Below are 16,780 nucleotides of genomic sequence, written 5' to 3' on the forward strand. Positions count from 1 at the left end.
AAATTAAACAATTTCATTTATTGCAAGTAGAATTCCTGTGGAGCTGTGAAGTGCATCAGTTCTAATGCTTGTTACTTTTTTCCCTATTGTATGTCTTGCTTGTTCTTTTACTAGTCTGTGCATTCATGTTTCAGTAGATGGCACCCTGCATTGTACATTTGCTTTCTATACTACAGCAAGGGAAACAGCTGGTATGTGATTACAACTTGATGGAAAAGTATTCAGCTTAAAAAATTCAGGAGAATTAGTGTTGAGTTGTCACAAGACATGGGGCATAAGGTTAGATAATTGATATTTTGGCAGAAAAAGCAAAGAAATTAGTTTGTTTTGAAGACCATGTTATAGTTTAGGATGGAAAGAATATTTCTTAAAATGAGTTTTTTAAAAAAAAACATTTTAAGCTATTTTATTAGTATTAATAAAGCTAGTATTATACAAGCTAGTATAAGTACAAAACTAGTATAAGTACAAAATTCCTGAGTTGGGCCAGGTACAGTGGTTCATGCCTATAATCCCAGCACTTTGGGAGGCTGAGGCAGGAGGATTGATTGAGCCTAGGAATTTGAGACCAGCCTGGGCAACATAGTGAGACCTTGTCTCTACAAATACGTATAGATATATAGATATATGTAGCTGGGTGTGGTGGCATGCACCTATGGCCCCCAGCTACTTGGGAAGCTGAGGAGGGAGGATTGCTTGAGCTAGGTAGTTCGAGGTTGCAGTGAGCTGTGATGGTGCCACCACACTCCAGCCTGGGTGACAGAGCAAGACCCTGTCTCAATAATAATAATTTTTAAAAAAAATCCTGAGTTGTTTGTAGATAGTACCAAAGAGAAGTGAAATTTTTGGCTACATATTTCAAAATTTTACTTTATATCAATCATTACTACTAAACATCTATTTTATATATTCAGCTATCATAACCAAGACTAAAGTATATCAATTATTATTGTTCTATGTGATTTTCTTTTTTACTTTGCTGAGTCAGTGAGTGGGATCCCAACTAAATTCTATGAAGAGATCAAATCTGAACTAAAAGTTCTTAATAGAGAAAAATGAATATGGACTTAATAGGTAAATCGGGAGTAGAAGATTGGCTTACCAAATTTAGAAGCTAAATTGCTTCTGACTTAATTTCTTACTATTTTATATAAATAAGAATTATCTTTAATCTTTTATTTTTGGCCATATCAATTTCCCATTACAGTGATTTGTACTTTTTTGTTTAAACTGAAAACATTAAAATTAGAATCAAGTTAACTCTAACTAGATTTTTGTTTGTATGCTCACAATTTTTACAACTTTTATCAAAGAAGTTTTTCCAAAGAAAGTTATTTACCCTAAATTTTATAACATTTATTTTAAATATTACTATTTTTGTAATAAAATTGACATTTCTTATGACAGGAATTGAGTCAGCATTTTATAAGTCCTCCATACTGATATTTGAATGTATCTGGGTGCCTAGACAGACGTATATTTACACCAATTGTACACAGCTGTCCAGTAAACTGTTTATAAGAAGACAGTGATGTCGTGAAACCCAAATGCTTCAATTAGTAATATACTGTTTATGTAAATGATTGGTTAACCAGAATGAAAGAAGTTAGGGGAAATAACAGTAACACTTGTCGGGTGCTAGACTAGGCTGTGTGACTTTAAAAACATATTAGTAATAGGAGGATAAAAGGGGTCTCTTTAAATTTGACTTTAAGAGGTGATTCTTCTTAAAATATCAGAATTTAGCTGTGTCAGAGTAATTTACCTGTGTCCACATAAGAAAGATATTTAAAAAAATAATTTGGTTTACACAATTCAGGAAACTATTTTCCAGTTAACAGACATCTATTGTGTAGCTATTATTAAGCTAAATGCTATTTCTTGTCCTTCCAGAAATTTAAAAAAAAAAGAATAAATGCAGTTATGAAAGGGTATTTATGTGCTGGTTATAGTGGAGGTGGTTCTGTTAGATTATGACTTTTCATAATTCTTTAACCAGGCAACTATTGACAAGTTTCACTTTATTCAGCCACAAGAATGAGTAAGGCCAAACTACCTATTATATATAACAGAAGCAAAGTAAGAAGTCAAAACACTGCATGTGTCAGATTTTGAATGATTAAATATTTGCGTTTTTAAAAACAAAAGATAACTGATCAGTGAAATTTGTTCAGTAGTTTAAAAGCAAAATTTTCTTTTTAAAAATCAAAATAATGCTGATTCATGTATGATGTATTCACTGTATTTGCTTATAAACAGTAGTGAAATTGATTTTGATTAAGACGCAATGCACACACACATCATGTCTTGTGTACTGTGTAATTAATAAAGCCCCTATAATTTAAGGTTTTTATTGTAAAAAACAAAAGATAGAATTTAATTTAAAAGACCAGAGTATTAACTGTTGTTCCAAAACTACTGCCTTTGTGATCATTGAGTATTAAAAATTGCATGCTAAAGCTGCAATCTTTTTAAATATATAAAGATAAAATGCATAAGTGTGTGTCCCAAGTGACTTTTAATCAAAGTTTAATTGTGTACTTTATGAAACCAAGAATTGAGTCATGTCCTCATGCTAACTTTACGGAAAAGTAATTTGCTTTTATATTAGGGAATTAAATATATATGCCCATACATAACTCATTCAGAAATTCAGATTTGAAGTCCAGTGCTATTTGAATTTAAACATAAGTAACAGATATTTTTGTTTGTTTCCTGCAGCCCATTTGGAAGCCCTTTCCTAATCAAGACAGTGACTCGGTGGTACTAAGTGGCACAGACTCAGAACTGCATATACCTCGAGTATGTGAATTCTGTCAAGCAGTTTTCCCACCATCCATTACATCCAGGGGGGATTTCCTTCGGCATCTTAATTCACACTTCAATGGAGAGACTTAAGACACATTTGAAAACAGACATATCAAGTTCTATGTGGTGATTTTGGGTTTTTAATACTATAAATACTTGATTGTAAACTAAATTCAAGATCATTTATAGGAAAATCTAGTTTCACAGCTATTTGAATTTTTTTCTGGATTTACTGTATAACTCTTACTTTTTAAAAGATCATTCTGTTCTTTCAAGGAGAAATAAGCCTAAAAGAAGAAAAACAAAAAAAATTCTGTATAAAACTAATCCTTTGTATTCATGTTTACAGTGCTATTACTGTAATTCAAAATTATGTATGTGACTTACAGAGTTATATAATAATAATTTATGTTTATTTCAAATATCTAAGTTTATTGCTTGGATTTCTAGTGAGAGCTGTTGAATTTGGTGATGTCAAATGTTTCTAGGGTTTTTTTTAGTTTTTTATTGAAAAATTTAATTATTTATGCTATAGGTGATATTCTCTTTAAATAAACCTATAATAGAAAATAGCAGACAACATAAACATCTTTGTAAATATCAAACCTAATACATTTCTTGTCCAGTGATAAAACAACTGGTAGAATTAAACACTTTAGATTTTTAAATAATATACATGGCTTTAATTTTTACTATGTGTATAGCTACATGATGAAATTAATTAAATATTAAGAGGTACTTATGTTGTGATCATTATTGTGTCCTTTGTTCCTGAGTAAAAAAAAAGAAAAGGAAGGAATCACATTTTTAGGGAAGTTTATAAAATTCATGTTTTTGTTTCAGTAACCTAATAGAATGGTGATGACCAGATTTGGTGGCATTTATTACAATTAGTGAATCACTTTGAATTTTAGAATTCTTTTTCAAACTAAACTTTCTAAGAAACATTTGTTTTTAATGGGAGCAAATCTAAAACCCTGCAAGGACTATCTATATTTGTTAACTTAGATTAGAAATGTTCATATTCTTGTTGAGAAATTTGTTATTCATTGTTAGCAGCCTGATTGATGGCCACTGGAAGAACATTTGAGAGAGTGGATACCAAATTCAGACGGCTGCAAAATTTGTTTAAAATGAGACTTCCCTTTCATTTTTATTCCCTATGATTCTCGCCTTTTAGGTTTCTGTTTTCCCCTGATTCTTAAAAGTGTTTAAGGCATGGCTTCCATTTTATGAAGTAAGCATTGATTTGCAACTCTCAGAAATTTAAGCCTTCTTGAAGCAATTGCTTTAAACTAGAGGGTGTGGGATGGGGGAATTTGAGCAGGCCTGTGTGCCACAGTGAAGAACCTTAACTTGTGGAAGAATGAGAGTGGTGCCTCGACTTCTCCCGGTGCCAAGCACATCATATTGACATGTTCCTCACCAGGGTGACAGTAATTATTAGGTATTCACTGCGAAGGGTTCTGAGGTATGTACATCTTTCTTTCATTGCCACTAGGGCTGAATGGAAATGCCTAGACAATTATCCAAGTTTCTTCCCTTCCCCCCACCTCCCGCCCACCCAGCCTCCCCTCTCCACACACACACACACACACAAATTAAAAATAAAAACTTCCCAGCGTGTACCAGCCAGAATATACCACTGTACCTATCTCGTGAAAGGGGATTCTTTTTTTCCCCTGTCCTTTTCTAGATGGGAAGACTTTCAACACAGTTGACATCTACTAGCTTGCTGACAACCAGAGGAAACTCTCTGTCCCAGAAAGTGACTCAAATTAAAGTGTACCATTGACCTTCCTCCCCAGCCCATCCTTTCCCCGCCCCCACCACTTTTAGCAGGACTAGCAAACTCGCTTTTCTTTTGGGTTCCAGCGGCACCCTGAGCTCCACGTTGTGAAGTACATAGACCTTTTGGGGCCACAGGAAAGGCGGCCTGGAGAGCAGCCCCCTGCCCTGCTCTACAGTGGGAGCGCGGTCCACCGCTCTAAAGGTGGAGTGGGCACCCGCCAGGTCTCTCCCTCTGTCTCATGACTGAGTCGTGCAGGGTCTGGCTTTTGGCATCTGGTAAGCGTGGCCGGGTAAGAACAGCTCCCAGGTAAAAAAGCTGCACACGCGAAACGCCGAGTCTGAAAAAAACCACCCCCGCCGAGGCGAGGCAGTTGTGAGCGGGATGCCTGAGAAGTGGGAGGTGAATGTCCTCGGGAGGGCCCCCCCGGTGCAGCTTTCCCCGGAGGCTGAGACTGCTGCCAGCGGGGACATCTGCTTTCTTACACTCCAGCCTGGCTCACCCCGCCCCCTCAGCCCCGGGTTGCGTGGTTATTTTACCAACACGGGGGGAGGGAGAGCTCGAGGAGGTAGAAAAGGGGTGGATGGAAGCTTAGAAGATTTTCTTCCCACTCCCCCCACGTCCCCTCCTTTCGTCACATCTTTTAACCTTCAAGGTAAAGACTTAAGGAAACAATAAGCGTGTCCGCCGGCTCGCTGGGGTTCTCGGGCGCGGGGCCTTGCCACTCTCCATCCTCCCCGAGTCCCTCCCCGAGTCGGGCCGCGCTTCGGCGGTTCGGCTGGGCGCAGGGGCCGGCCGGGTGCGCCCAGCCTGTGGCGCCTCCTCTCCCGGGCTGCTGCCTCGACAGCTGCTTGTAGCTACAGTAATTAGACTGTCAGTGCTTGTTAGAGGAGAGAGGGGAAAACACGCTTCTGACAGCAGATTCCAAGACTCCCCAGTTTGTTAATTTCTAAGAGATTTTTAAAGCATTAATTGAGGTCTCCCCAACTCTCCCCTCCCGTCCCTCTCCGCAACTCCTCCCTTCCCAAAAATATCTTTAGGAGAAGCGAGTTCTCTCGGCGTGGAAGCAGTGTTTCCCGCAAAACTGCCAGCCCGCCCCCAGCTCACGCACAGACACCCAATTTCCCATATACAGATAAATGCACACATGTATACGCGGAAGGTTAACTCGGCGGAGGACTCGCCCAAATAAGCACCGGGATTGCATTTAAAATAATAAATAAATAAATAAATAAATAAACTAGGAAGGAAAGCGGGGGGAGGGAAGCAGAAGTCGGGAAGAAAAGAGAAAAGCAGCAGGCTGATTACGAGGTGTCAAAACTGCCAGGAGCAAGAAGGTGATAGCAATCAGGGGTGAGAAGAGTGCGGCATTCGTGCGGGGCAACTAATTATCCGTCTCATTTGAGAAGAGCAGCATTTGAGGCAGCAGCGTTCGCCTGCTGAACGGTGACAGATTGGCGCGGAGGAGAGGGGAGGTGTTAAAACAATGGAGCCGGGCGCGCGAGCGCTGCTGCATGCTAATCAGCCCTCCCTCCGCCTGCCTGCCGCGCTCCCTCCTTCCTCTCGGCCTCCCTCCTCCGCGATCCCTCCTCCCGCCTGCGGCGCTCCCTCCTTTCCAGCGGGCCCCGCGCCGCCGCCGCCACCCGCTTCCTGCTCCCTCGCTTTCCCGCGCGTCCTTCCCGCCGCTGGCGAGTGGAACCCAGCCACCGCCACCGATTCCCTAGCGGGCCGGGAGCCCCCGCGCGGCCCCCCGCGCCGGCCCGGTGGAGTGGAGCCCGGCGGGCTCGCCCGAGGCCTCGGCCTGCGCCGCGCGCCCACTCCCCGGGGCGGTGGGGCAAGGACCCGCGCTCCGGGATCCACATCCTGGGGAAGAGGCCGAAGAGCCTGCGTTCTCACGCCCACTCGCTTTCTGGTGAATTGACCGCGTCGGCCAGCGAGTGCGAGTGGGAGTCCAGGCGAATTCAAAAAGGGCTAGGGACAGCCAGGGGTGGAAAGAGTGACAGGGCCACGAAGGCCAAGAAGGGCTCCAGGACTGAGCGCAGATCTCCTGCCCTGCCCGAGCGAGGCAGCCACCCTGAGGCCTCCAGCCGCCCCCAACCCGCCCTGCAGTGGCCGCGCCCTGCTGGCGTGCGGCGAGTCGGCGAGGTCAGCACCCCCCGCCACGCCTCCCGCGCTGCGGCCCTTAGACCCCTGGAGCCCCTTTTTCGTCAGAGCTACCGGTCCACGGTTTAAATGATCGCAGCGAAGACACATAAAGGGCCTTAGTATTAGCTGTGCTTCCAAGGCCTGACCTTCTGACCCCAAGACTAGGGGCCGTCTGGGCCTCGAGAGTTCCCTCGAAAGACTGTCGTGGGGAGAGAAGGGCTTGGAAAGAAGCGGGCCGCGCTCCGCCCTGCCGCGGAGACTGCGGGGCAGATGGGGGCAGGAGCTGATCTGGAGGCCCAGCTCCCCGCCTGGCCGCTCTGTTCTATACTGTGGCCTGAGAGAAGCTGGTTAAAAACAGCAGCGTCCTGGCCGCCCCTCCGACAAAGAGCCCATCGGAACCCGAGTCTGCTGAAAAAAGCCTTTCATACCTGTTGATGCAGGCGGGGACCTGAGATTTGATACAACCTCCTGTTACTTTTTGACCGTAAAAGCTGATTGTTGCGCTTAAAAGACACTTTTATTCCTACCATTAAAATATTTTTACTGTTATGGGTTTACATAAACTACCCTTATAAACATCATAAAACTTCCTTCCCCGTAAGCCATGGATGGACCTCCAGAGTAACTAAAAACCTGTGCAGTGTAATTGTTTCTTCTGCTGACCCCTACCTATGCATAACTTTATACACACCATTGTTCCTTTTTTAAAAATCAATTTAAAATAAGGTTTGCTAAAGCTCAGTCATATATACACAAAAGTTTCATTTATATTATTCTGCTTTGTAATATTTCATGATAAAAGTACACAAAAATGAAATTAAATGAGTAAATTTTGGTATTTTTATACCATCCTCATTGATCCTAGTCATGTGAAAAACTACACAAGTGCACAGAATCATTTTTCCTTTTAGAATATGACCAGGCATACCAATAGAATAGCTGAATGCAAACTTCAGATCTACTAAAATCATACAGAACGTTTTAAAGTTTTTAAGTTGAAAAATCTTAGAAGAGTTACATAAAGGATTTTGTGTAAGTAAATGTTAATGCTTTCTGCTTTCCACTCTTTGGAAAACCACTAAGCAGGCCTCTGCCCTTGGCATATTACAGATTTTTCGCTGCTACAGTATTAGCTGGCATTTGGAAAATTCCCTTGTGTCTGAATCTGTTAAAATAGCAACCTATCTAACAGCAAAACAAATTTTAACTTTATATTTATTCATGTAAACATGGAGATTCAGATGTTCCATCAGCATCAAAATTAAGCAATTTATTAACTATTCACCAGCCTTTGCTTCATTAACCAATTCTATAGAAGCAATGTCTCTCTAAAGCTGTGAATCTACAGAGCTCAAATAAATTTAGTTCAATTCCATGTTGTTAAGTATCTCACCAAATTAATCTTCCAATAACTTGGTTTATACAGGCTTAGTGTAATTTCCTCTCAGTATACAGACCTCACAAATTTGCATGACTGTTTTAACGGTGTATTTACAGATAAGTTTTTATTTGCACATAAGGACAAAAAGGTGAAGTGAAATTTGGTCCCAATGGAAACCTGTTAGGTTCCCTGAACATATGGCTCATTGGGCTGTTACTTCCTTTTTGAGATCATTTTCCAAGATTTTTTAATATATACATCAATTTGACACCAGTTATAAAGAAAATATATTGGCTTTGAAGATTCCTCCACCTGGGGCATATCTCTTAATAACACACCATGTAGTCAGGTGTACTTCTGAATGTACAGGTTTCCAGTCTCTGGAAACAGGGCATAATTTGAAATCAGTCAGAGCTGCCAGTTGATTTACACTGTCTTTGAAATTAAGTAGTTCTTTGGATTCTTAGAATGCCACATTGATTTAATTAATACAGTTTAGGGGTGACTGACTAAAACTCTTTTTTGGAAGGCTGTGCATTTGGAATCCACAGTATTACAATGATTTCTCTCAGTAGATACAAGTGATGTAAGTCTCATTTGTTGAAAGTGTGTGGTGCCAGCTTAAGACTTAAGGGGAAAATCACAGCACTTTGAAAAAGATGTAAATGTTCAATTGGTAAAAAAGGGGAAAAAACCGTGCTAAAACATGTGCCTATTTCCATTATGCTTAATTTACTATTCAAAACAAGTTTTTCCTAATAAGCTCTATTGTTTCTTTCTGTTTTGTAAAATTTAATATGTGTGAGACAAAAACCAGATTCAGAATGTGAATGAAGTCTGTTTAGCGAAAGATTGTGGGAGCTTACAGTTCAAGAAGGCCTCAAATTAAAAGAAACATCACCTTCTATCACCGAAAAGATACAAAGAAGCAAGTTTCTTGGGTCATTTCTAGAACCAGTTCCAAGATTGCCAACTTCCTCCATCCTCAGAGCTCCTCATGAATGAATTCACACACTTTAAAGTGCACCAAGCACTAGAATATTCAGAATGATTATGCCACATTTATTTACTGCATAGCTGTAGCTTTCATCTTATTGTAGTCCTCTTTTCTCTGAAGCATCAATCCCCTAATAGGACTGAAGTAAGTTCTCAAACATGTTATCCCCTTGTCCTGCCTATAGAGGGTTATGTCTATCTCAAAATCACTCACACATTTTCAGAGAATCTGCACCTGATTATGCAACCCTTTGACGTTTAACCCATCTCCCATGGTTGAATGTCCCCTTGGAATCTAGAAGGTCTGGATATCCTGGCACTTGCCCATGTGTCCTTTGTTGTTTAGAGCTATACCATGAATACATTAAAAAACTATCTTGTTAATATCCTTTGGAAGGAGTGTACAAATAATGACTTCTCACTTTAAAATAATTCAAGGAATAGTTGTTTTTAAAATAAAATATTAAAGACTGCCTAATTCAACTTTCTTTTTGTGTGGACAAAACAAACAATAAAGAAACAAACAAAAAAACCCCACTGTATCTAAAGAGAATAAATGAGTCCCTCACATCTACTCAAATAGTTGGAACTCAACTCAAGTTCTCCTGTCTTTTTCAAACTATTGTTTTTTCCATAACCAGCTCTTACCTCAAATAAAATATAGTTTTTCAGTGACTTTGTACTTTGTTTCAGAGGAAGCCTAAGTCCTATCCGAAGTCTTTTTACACAAAAGAATAAACCACAGAGAGTGTAGGGGGCCTGACATTACCTGACACTGGAGTGGAGTTTATTATTTAAAGGTTGTCGGCCAGGTGAGGTGGCTCACGCCTGTAATCCCAGCACTTTGGGAGGCCGAGGCAGGCGGATCACCTGAGGTCAGGAGTTCGAAACCATCCTGGCCAAAGGGGTGAAACCCCATCTCCACTAAAAATACAAAAATTATCTGGGCGTGGTGGTGCATGCCTGTAGTCCCAACTACTCTGGAGGTCGAGGCAGGAGAATCGCTTGAACCTGGGAGGCGGAGGTTGCAGTGAGCCGAGATCGCACCACTGCACTCCAACCTGGGGGACAGAGCCAGACTCCATCTTAATCAATTAATCAATCAATCAATCAATCAATGTTGTCAGTTTATCACCACTCTAACAAGGGCCCCAGTCCATTTCTGCTTGGAGAAGAGGCACCTTAACCCACTGGGTGTTGAGCATCTCTCTGGCCTGCTCAAATGAGGGAAGAGCAAGTCATGGAATATATTTTTGTAGACACAAACTAACATGAGAGAAGATAAAAAATGATTTGTACCTCTAGAGTATGGAGTTAAACCATACCATAACTGCCAAACCACAGTGCAAAGTTTTTTAACAGTCTGAATTCTAGGTTAGAGTTTGTCTGGGGGAAAAAAATAGCTAACCAGCATGAACTGGAAGCGAGCTTATGTATTTTCTAAAACTATTGGTCTGGAACTAAAACATTCTCTAAACCAACCAAATACTTCATTTGGTTCCAGAGCTGGCCTTCACTGTCTGGAGATGGCTGTGAAGCTCAGAAGGAAGTCTCGGCCTTATATTATCTTCCCCTGAGAGTGTTGGTGAATCAACTCTGAAAACAGCACTCATTAGACAAATAGTTTCTCCATTTGCAGCTGTTAAATAGTTCTACCCGCCAGTGATAAAGGGGCATCCTGTGTGGGTGTATTCAGACCACTTCAAGCAACTGGCTTAAAAGGAAGGCTAGCTCACTGGGGATCCAAAGTATCAGTAAGGGTGATAAAGCTTGCTTGAAAAAGCTCTCTCTAACTGGGGCTGGGGAAGCAATGCAAGCAGCAGGCTTCTTCCAGAAAGCAGCTTTCTAACTCCTCACCCTCTCACACACACTTCAGTATGCAAAGACCCACTGTTTTGTTGCGTTTTTCCTGAGGTTTTACCTTTGGCATTGCAAAAACCTTTTCTTTCGGCATCTGCAAGACCCTATTGGATGAGATCTATTTCTATGTTAAAGCCTTTGATACATTTCAAAGCGGACTTTGCCTTTAAAGTTCTCATCTCAACTCTTTTTTTTTTTTTTCAAAATAAACTAAATACCAATGGGTAACGTGGCTCTATAGTCAAGGTTTAGAAAAAATATATGCACTAATGCCGACATGGGAACCACTGTAACTGACATTCCACTTGCAGACATGCTAGGGTACGCTCTACCGGCTAGGGAGGGAGGGCTTCTGTAGGCCAGACCCAGTCAGCCAACCTTAGGAAAGGAACTCGGCTCCATTTCCTAGTGAAGTGGCAACAATGACTGTCATTTCCTCCTCAAATATAATGTAAGGACGTTTCCAAGTCGCTTCAGTCATTTCTTCCTCCTCCACCCTACCATGTGCTTACAAAAGTATGCTGTAGAAACTCAATTTCTTTTTCCAGGCAAGGTTCCATTAAACATGTCCCCAATAACCTGATTACATCAGACAATGAGCCTTCCTTCTTATATGATTTCTTCAGCAGAATATTTTTTAGTTAGAATTGCCAGATTTAGCCAATAAAAATACAGGATGCCCAGTTAAATTTCTTGAATTTCAGGTAGATAACAATTTTTTACTCTAAGAATGCCCCATGCAGTATTTGGCAACCCTATTTTTAACATCACATTGACTATATAAATATGAAGCTGAATCTTAGCAGATTCTCTCCTAGTTTGGGGCTGGGGAAGTGGTTAGGTGTGGAGCTAATATTTACTCTTTTTCCGCCCGGAGTTTTCTTTCTTCCGTTCTCCTTCCGCAGGGAACGTCTTGGGGCTTGTCGAACATCTCTCAGCATTTACTGTACGCCCCCCTCCCCTCGCTTTTGCTGATAAAATGGTTGGTGTTGTGTTTAAAGCGTTTATAAAGTCTCCTCCGTGATAACGCGAGCGTTTAAGAGAGAGAATTCGTGGCACACCGCTTCCTCCCCTCCAGAGTGCCCCGGCGTCTCTCTAGCCTCCGCCTCCAGGCGGGTGAGGAGGTGACACCTGAGAATTCCTCCCTCTCACCCCTGACCCTGCCGGAAAGGGAAACTGAGATGCGGGCATTGGGCCCTGGGAAGCGTGGGGAAGGGGAAAGGAGAAAGCCAGGTGGATTTTTAGGTCCCTTCCAGTGCCACACTGCGAGGCGTTGCGGGGCCGCGCGAGGCAGGCCCTTCCATGAGGCCTGGACTGGAGGCCTCCTCCAGGCGCCGGCCCTGGCCTGGGCCGCCTGCCGCCGCTCAGGGGCCGCTCGCCTGGGCCCCAGGGCCCCTTTGCCGGCGGGAGGCCGGGGAGACCGACTGCTCTCCGCGCCCGGGGTCGGAGGAGGCCAGGAAACTTCGGCTCCCGAGCGACAGGCACCCAGGTTCTTCTCAGCCCCCCGGCCGCGGCCGCGCCGGGCCTCGCTTCAGCCGGGCGATTCTTCCCCTCATTTGTTGCATTGTTTGCATTAATATGAATATCTTGTTCTGTTTGTTTTGTCTCCTGAGAGCCAATAAAGCTGTGAGTTTTTTCTTTACACCAAATGCAGCTCTACGGGCGATCAATCAATGGGTAGTCTTCGGATAATCTGTGAGAGTGAGAAATCTAATAAAGCTAGCGACTAAAAAAGGAAAACAAAATCTATTTTTCTCTTAGGTTAACTACGTCAGGATTAATGTGTTCCACTTCTGCTGCCTGAGGTGGGTTTAACTCTTGTTTTTCCCCCCCGCCCCCAACAAATTGATTTAAATGTCAAGATGGGAGGGGAAGAGGGCTGAGGAAAGAAAGAGAAAAGAAAAGGGATGTTTAGGAGCTTCTTAAATTTTCTGATGGTTGGCCGATTCTTTCAAGAAGAGGAAAGACGATACTTTCTAACGTCCCAGAAAATCAGAGAAATGGAGGATTCTAACAAAATGTAGTTTGGCAAAGAGGCCCTTCCTCAGTTTTCCGAACAGACAGGAAATGTAAATTGATAATGACGTAAATAAGTGATGATAATAAATCAAGTTATTATTAGTGCCCCCTGCCCCATCACTTGTTTGCTTTTGCTAGATGCTAAACTTAACTCCTCAAATGCATTTTTTGGAAGGCCCCTCAACCATCCTGAGCAATGCAGGAAATAAGAGAAAGATCATCTGCCTGGGCTGCTGCAGTTCTCCTCACAGCACAATGCAACCAAAATCATTTATAAACAGATCAAAATAACAATCTGAATTATCTAACATTAGCAGCTGAACTGAAGAGCCCAAGATTATGTGCTGAATTGTTAAATTGCAGTAGCATTGTTTTGGATTGCTAATTAAAAAAAATAAGCAAACCCCATGACTCTAGATATGACAACTGAAAATACCCACAAATTATTTAATAAATGAAGCGTCTAACAACTTTAACACTTCCTGGTCGCCCTGTTAATAAATGTAATTTGAGGTAGATTTTTAAAATCTTCAATCTAAACAGTGAATTCATTACGCGCCATTCAGATCTCTAGATGCCTATGGACTTCTTGGAATTAGGTGTTAAATAGACAGAAGTGAACCAAACTGCCTTTAAAAGCACAGCATGACCATGTAATTCTTTTTCCAGTTTGTGGTAAAAAATGATGAAACTTCTTTCCAAGTAGCTATCACCCAGATTTAGTGTGAAAAGTAGTGTAATTGTAATTCACGCCATCAGGGTCTATCGCTGATAGACGATCAGCTGTTCTGTAGAGGGGAGAGGCTTTCTTTTCAAATAGGAAAGCTGCCAAGTGCTCTGCGATACCTCCAGCAAGCTTATCGGATTGAGTTCAGAGCCAAAACAGCAGCTGCACACATATGCAAATTGGCAATTAATAGTATAACATTCTGTAAAAAAAAAAAAATGTTTAAAAAAATTTTTAAAGAAAATAGAAAGAAGCTACCTGAACATTAACCTTAACTGTAACTGGGACTTCTAAGATGAATGACTAAGGATTAATTACCCTCTGGAGAGGACTTGCTCTTTAATACCTTCTCTTACAGATTAAGTCTTTGTTGTCTTGCTGAGTTTTGTCTGTTTCATGGAACACAACAATACACTGTACAGGAAGAACTTTAAAATAACTAAAAAGCTCTTATATGTCGATTCCAGAAAATGGAGAAATTAAGTCCTTTCCATGAATCACTCCTTCTGTAAACAGAGATCACAAAGCAAGAGCTTTAGCATCCTCGTGAAAAGACATTTTGTTCTGGGTGTCATCATCTCCTTCCACTACAGCTTGCAATTGGAACAAGCTTCATATCCTGGGGGTGCTGCCTATCTCTGTCTTGATTTCTGTCTGTCTATTCCTCCCATTGACAGGAATATCGTTTGTATCCTCCACGCAGCAGTTTGCAGAAATCCAGCAAGGTTTATGGTTTATGTTGCCCAGCATGTATAAACACAGTGCTCTCAAATGTTTTTTAAAAATCTGTGAATTTGTTAGATGTCTTAACATCCTGGTCCTCCTACCCCAATTCTCAAACACAAAGTACTCTATTTCCCTGATATAGTCCTACGATAGTTCTGGCTAGGATTAGGTTGACGGTCTAAGCCCCAAGAAAGGCCTGGCATTTTCATAGCAGGCCTTCCCCAATGCTTTGAGTCTTCCTCTCTCACTCCCTTTTTCTTTTTCCCTCGGAGGAGGGGGTGATGGGGGTGGGAGGTCTTTAGCAAATGTTTCAGGTAATCCGTGAATTCTTAATAGTCATATTTCCATGGTGGAAGATCTCCCTGTTTCTCTGATGTGACAGGTTACAGAAACCTTGGTGTTGGGGGTTTTACAGATATTTACAAGTTCTAGGAGTTTGAACTTTGGGTCAAGATGTTGACTCCTTTTAATGTGTGAGGGTGAAGGAGGTTTTATTTTGCTTTATTCTTTTGGATGTTATGAGATGAGATTGTATCCAGTCTTGGCTGTAACCTATACCATAAATGCAGAGCTGCAACCATTATTTCTGTCTCTTTCTCCTTTTATCACCTACACTTCTAGAGATATTACTTTCAGTTTTATTGCAAATCATCTGTGTCTTTAGTTTAAACCATTATTTTTCATATACCCCAGGCACATTTCCCTTACAATGAGACAAATTTTAGATTATTAATGTTCCACCTAAAAGGATACTGTACACTTTTCATTGCCAATATGGGCTTTGAAGCTTAAATATCAACATTTTTATAGGAAATTTACCCATGTCAAATTTAAATATATTTGCTTATATCTCTTGGAAAAAAGATTTTGGATAACTATCAATTAAGCAGCCAATTCCATTTGGGGTGCAGAAAATTTTGAGCCCCTTGATAAGAAGGAAACAATTTTTCCTCTTAATAACCAACTCTGGATCAGAAAAATTGAACTTTTCTAAATATTTATTATTAACAAAACTTTTTTTTGTCTGATTCCACTAGAAGCATCCTGTGTTGTGAACACCATAAAGTTATCCTATGTTGTGAACACCATAAAGTTATGAGGGAAAAAATGTCAAATCTAAATTTTATTTAGAAGTAAGATATTGTTTTTCTTGACTTGCAATCCAATTTGAATGCGTTGTTAGACTTTTCTGTTTTCTTATGATTAAATAACAATGGCTTAAAATGATAGCAAGTCAACTGAAAAGTTGCTTTGGAATAAAACAAAAGTGGGAATGCCAACTTTCTTTTCTTCTCTATAACTTCATTAACATGGTTGTATAGACATTTGCGTGTAAAAATGTAGCTAACAAAAATTACACAGAAGTAAATTTAGTCCTCTAGTGCCTACCTCTATGGTGAAATCAGACCATTTGGCATAGTTTGAATTCTTCCAAGAAGCCTGGTTTCCACCTGGAAAATAAATTACTAAATTTGAATGTGTTACTTATACTATGGTGAGTTGTCTATCTGTTACATTTTATTTTAGTGCATATACTAGAAATTGTATTTAGGGTGTTCTAAAATTGTCATCTGTCAAGGTAGAGAATTATAATAATATAATTATACTCAGAAAGTGTTCTGATTTTAGATTATTTTGGCACTGTTACAAATATGAATTTTTTAAAAATTCAGAATGTTTATTACAAATTCATATGTTTAATTGTCAAATTTTGAGATTAATTTAGATAAGCTATAACCAAAGTTTATTTTCTTTGCATTTATTGGTACAGAGTTAATGCTTATACACAGGCTTCAGTGTAACACATATACACTATTACAATATTTAGCTGTACTTATTTGCTTTATCTTTAAATGGTACTTTGTCCCAAAATTTTCTGAGTTTGATAAATTATCAAACATTTATCAAATCACTGTTGCATTCTCTATTCATCAATACATTCTGTTTTAAATCATAAACAGTTTGATTCTGAGTTATAAGAAATATTTTGAGTAATCAAAGATTCTATGTTGTATGATGTAAAGTCTAATAATGAGATTATTGATGAGGTGTCATGATCAGTGAAGACCATACTCAGTGAATTTACCCAGATAAAACTATGTGTTATAATGCTGCAAGTGTACACAGAGGTAGGAGATAAAGATGTGCTATCATGGCTCAGTAAAAACTCCTCACCACAGCTAGTGACAAGAACAAACAATGTTTTGTTAAAATGTGTAGGTTTTTCTTCATCTCAAAGGATAGTGCATTAATCTCCTAAAGAAAGTAATTGTTCTCTCTGAAATGTACAGTAAGTTGAGTTAAACAACTAGAGCAAGTATGGTTGTGG

At 40.5% G+C, this 16,780-nt stretch overlaps 1 protein-coding gene and 1 long non-coding RNA gene across 4 annotated transcripts in view; both read left to right on the forward strand.

The window, feature by feature from the left end:
* The window catches only part of TANK (TRAF family member associated NFKB activator), a 75,642-nt gene extending 72,096 nt beyond the window's left edge, over positions 1-3,546 (forward strand). For all 3 annotated transcript variants that reach the window (XM_024243448.3, XM_024243447.2, XM_009237776.4), the window contains one exon: positions 2,722-3,546. In XM_024243448.3, the coding sequence (XP_024099216.1) occupies positions 2,722-2,898 (177 nt within the window). In that variant the 3' untranslated portion in view covers positions 2,899-3,546. The remainder of the gene's footprint in view (positions 1-2,721) is intronic.
* Positions 3,547-11,809: 8,263 nt separating this feature from the next.
* On the forward strand, positions 11,810-16,364 carry LOC103889970 (uncharacterized). Its single transcript, XR_654325.3, has 3 exons — positions 11,810-12,212; positions 12,741-12,784; positions 14,193-16,364. It is a non-coding gene; the product is annotated as an uncharacterized LOC103889970 (long non-coding RNA).
* The last annotated feature ends 416 nt before the right edge of the window (positions 16,365-16,780 follow it).

This window comes from Pongo abelii, chromosome 11 (genome assembly GCF_028885655.2).
Source record: "Pongo abelii isolate AG06213 chromosome 11, NHGRI_mPonAbe1-v2.0_pri, whole genome shotgun sequence".
NCBI lineage: Eukaryota > Metazoa > Chordata > Mammalia > Primates > Hominidae > Pongo > Pongo abelii.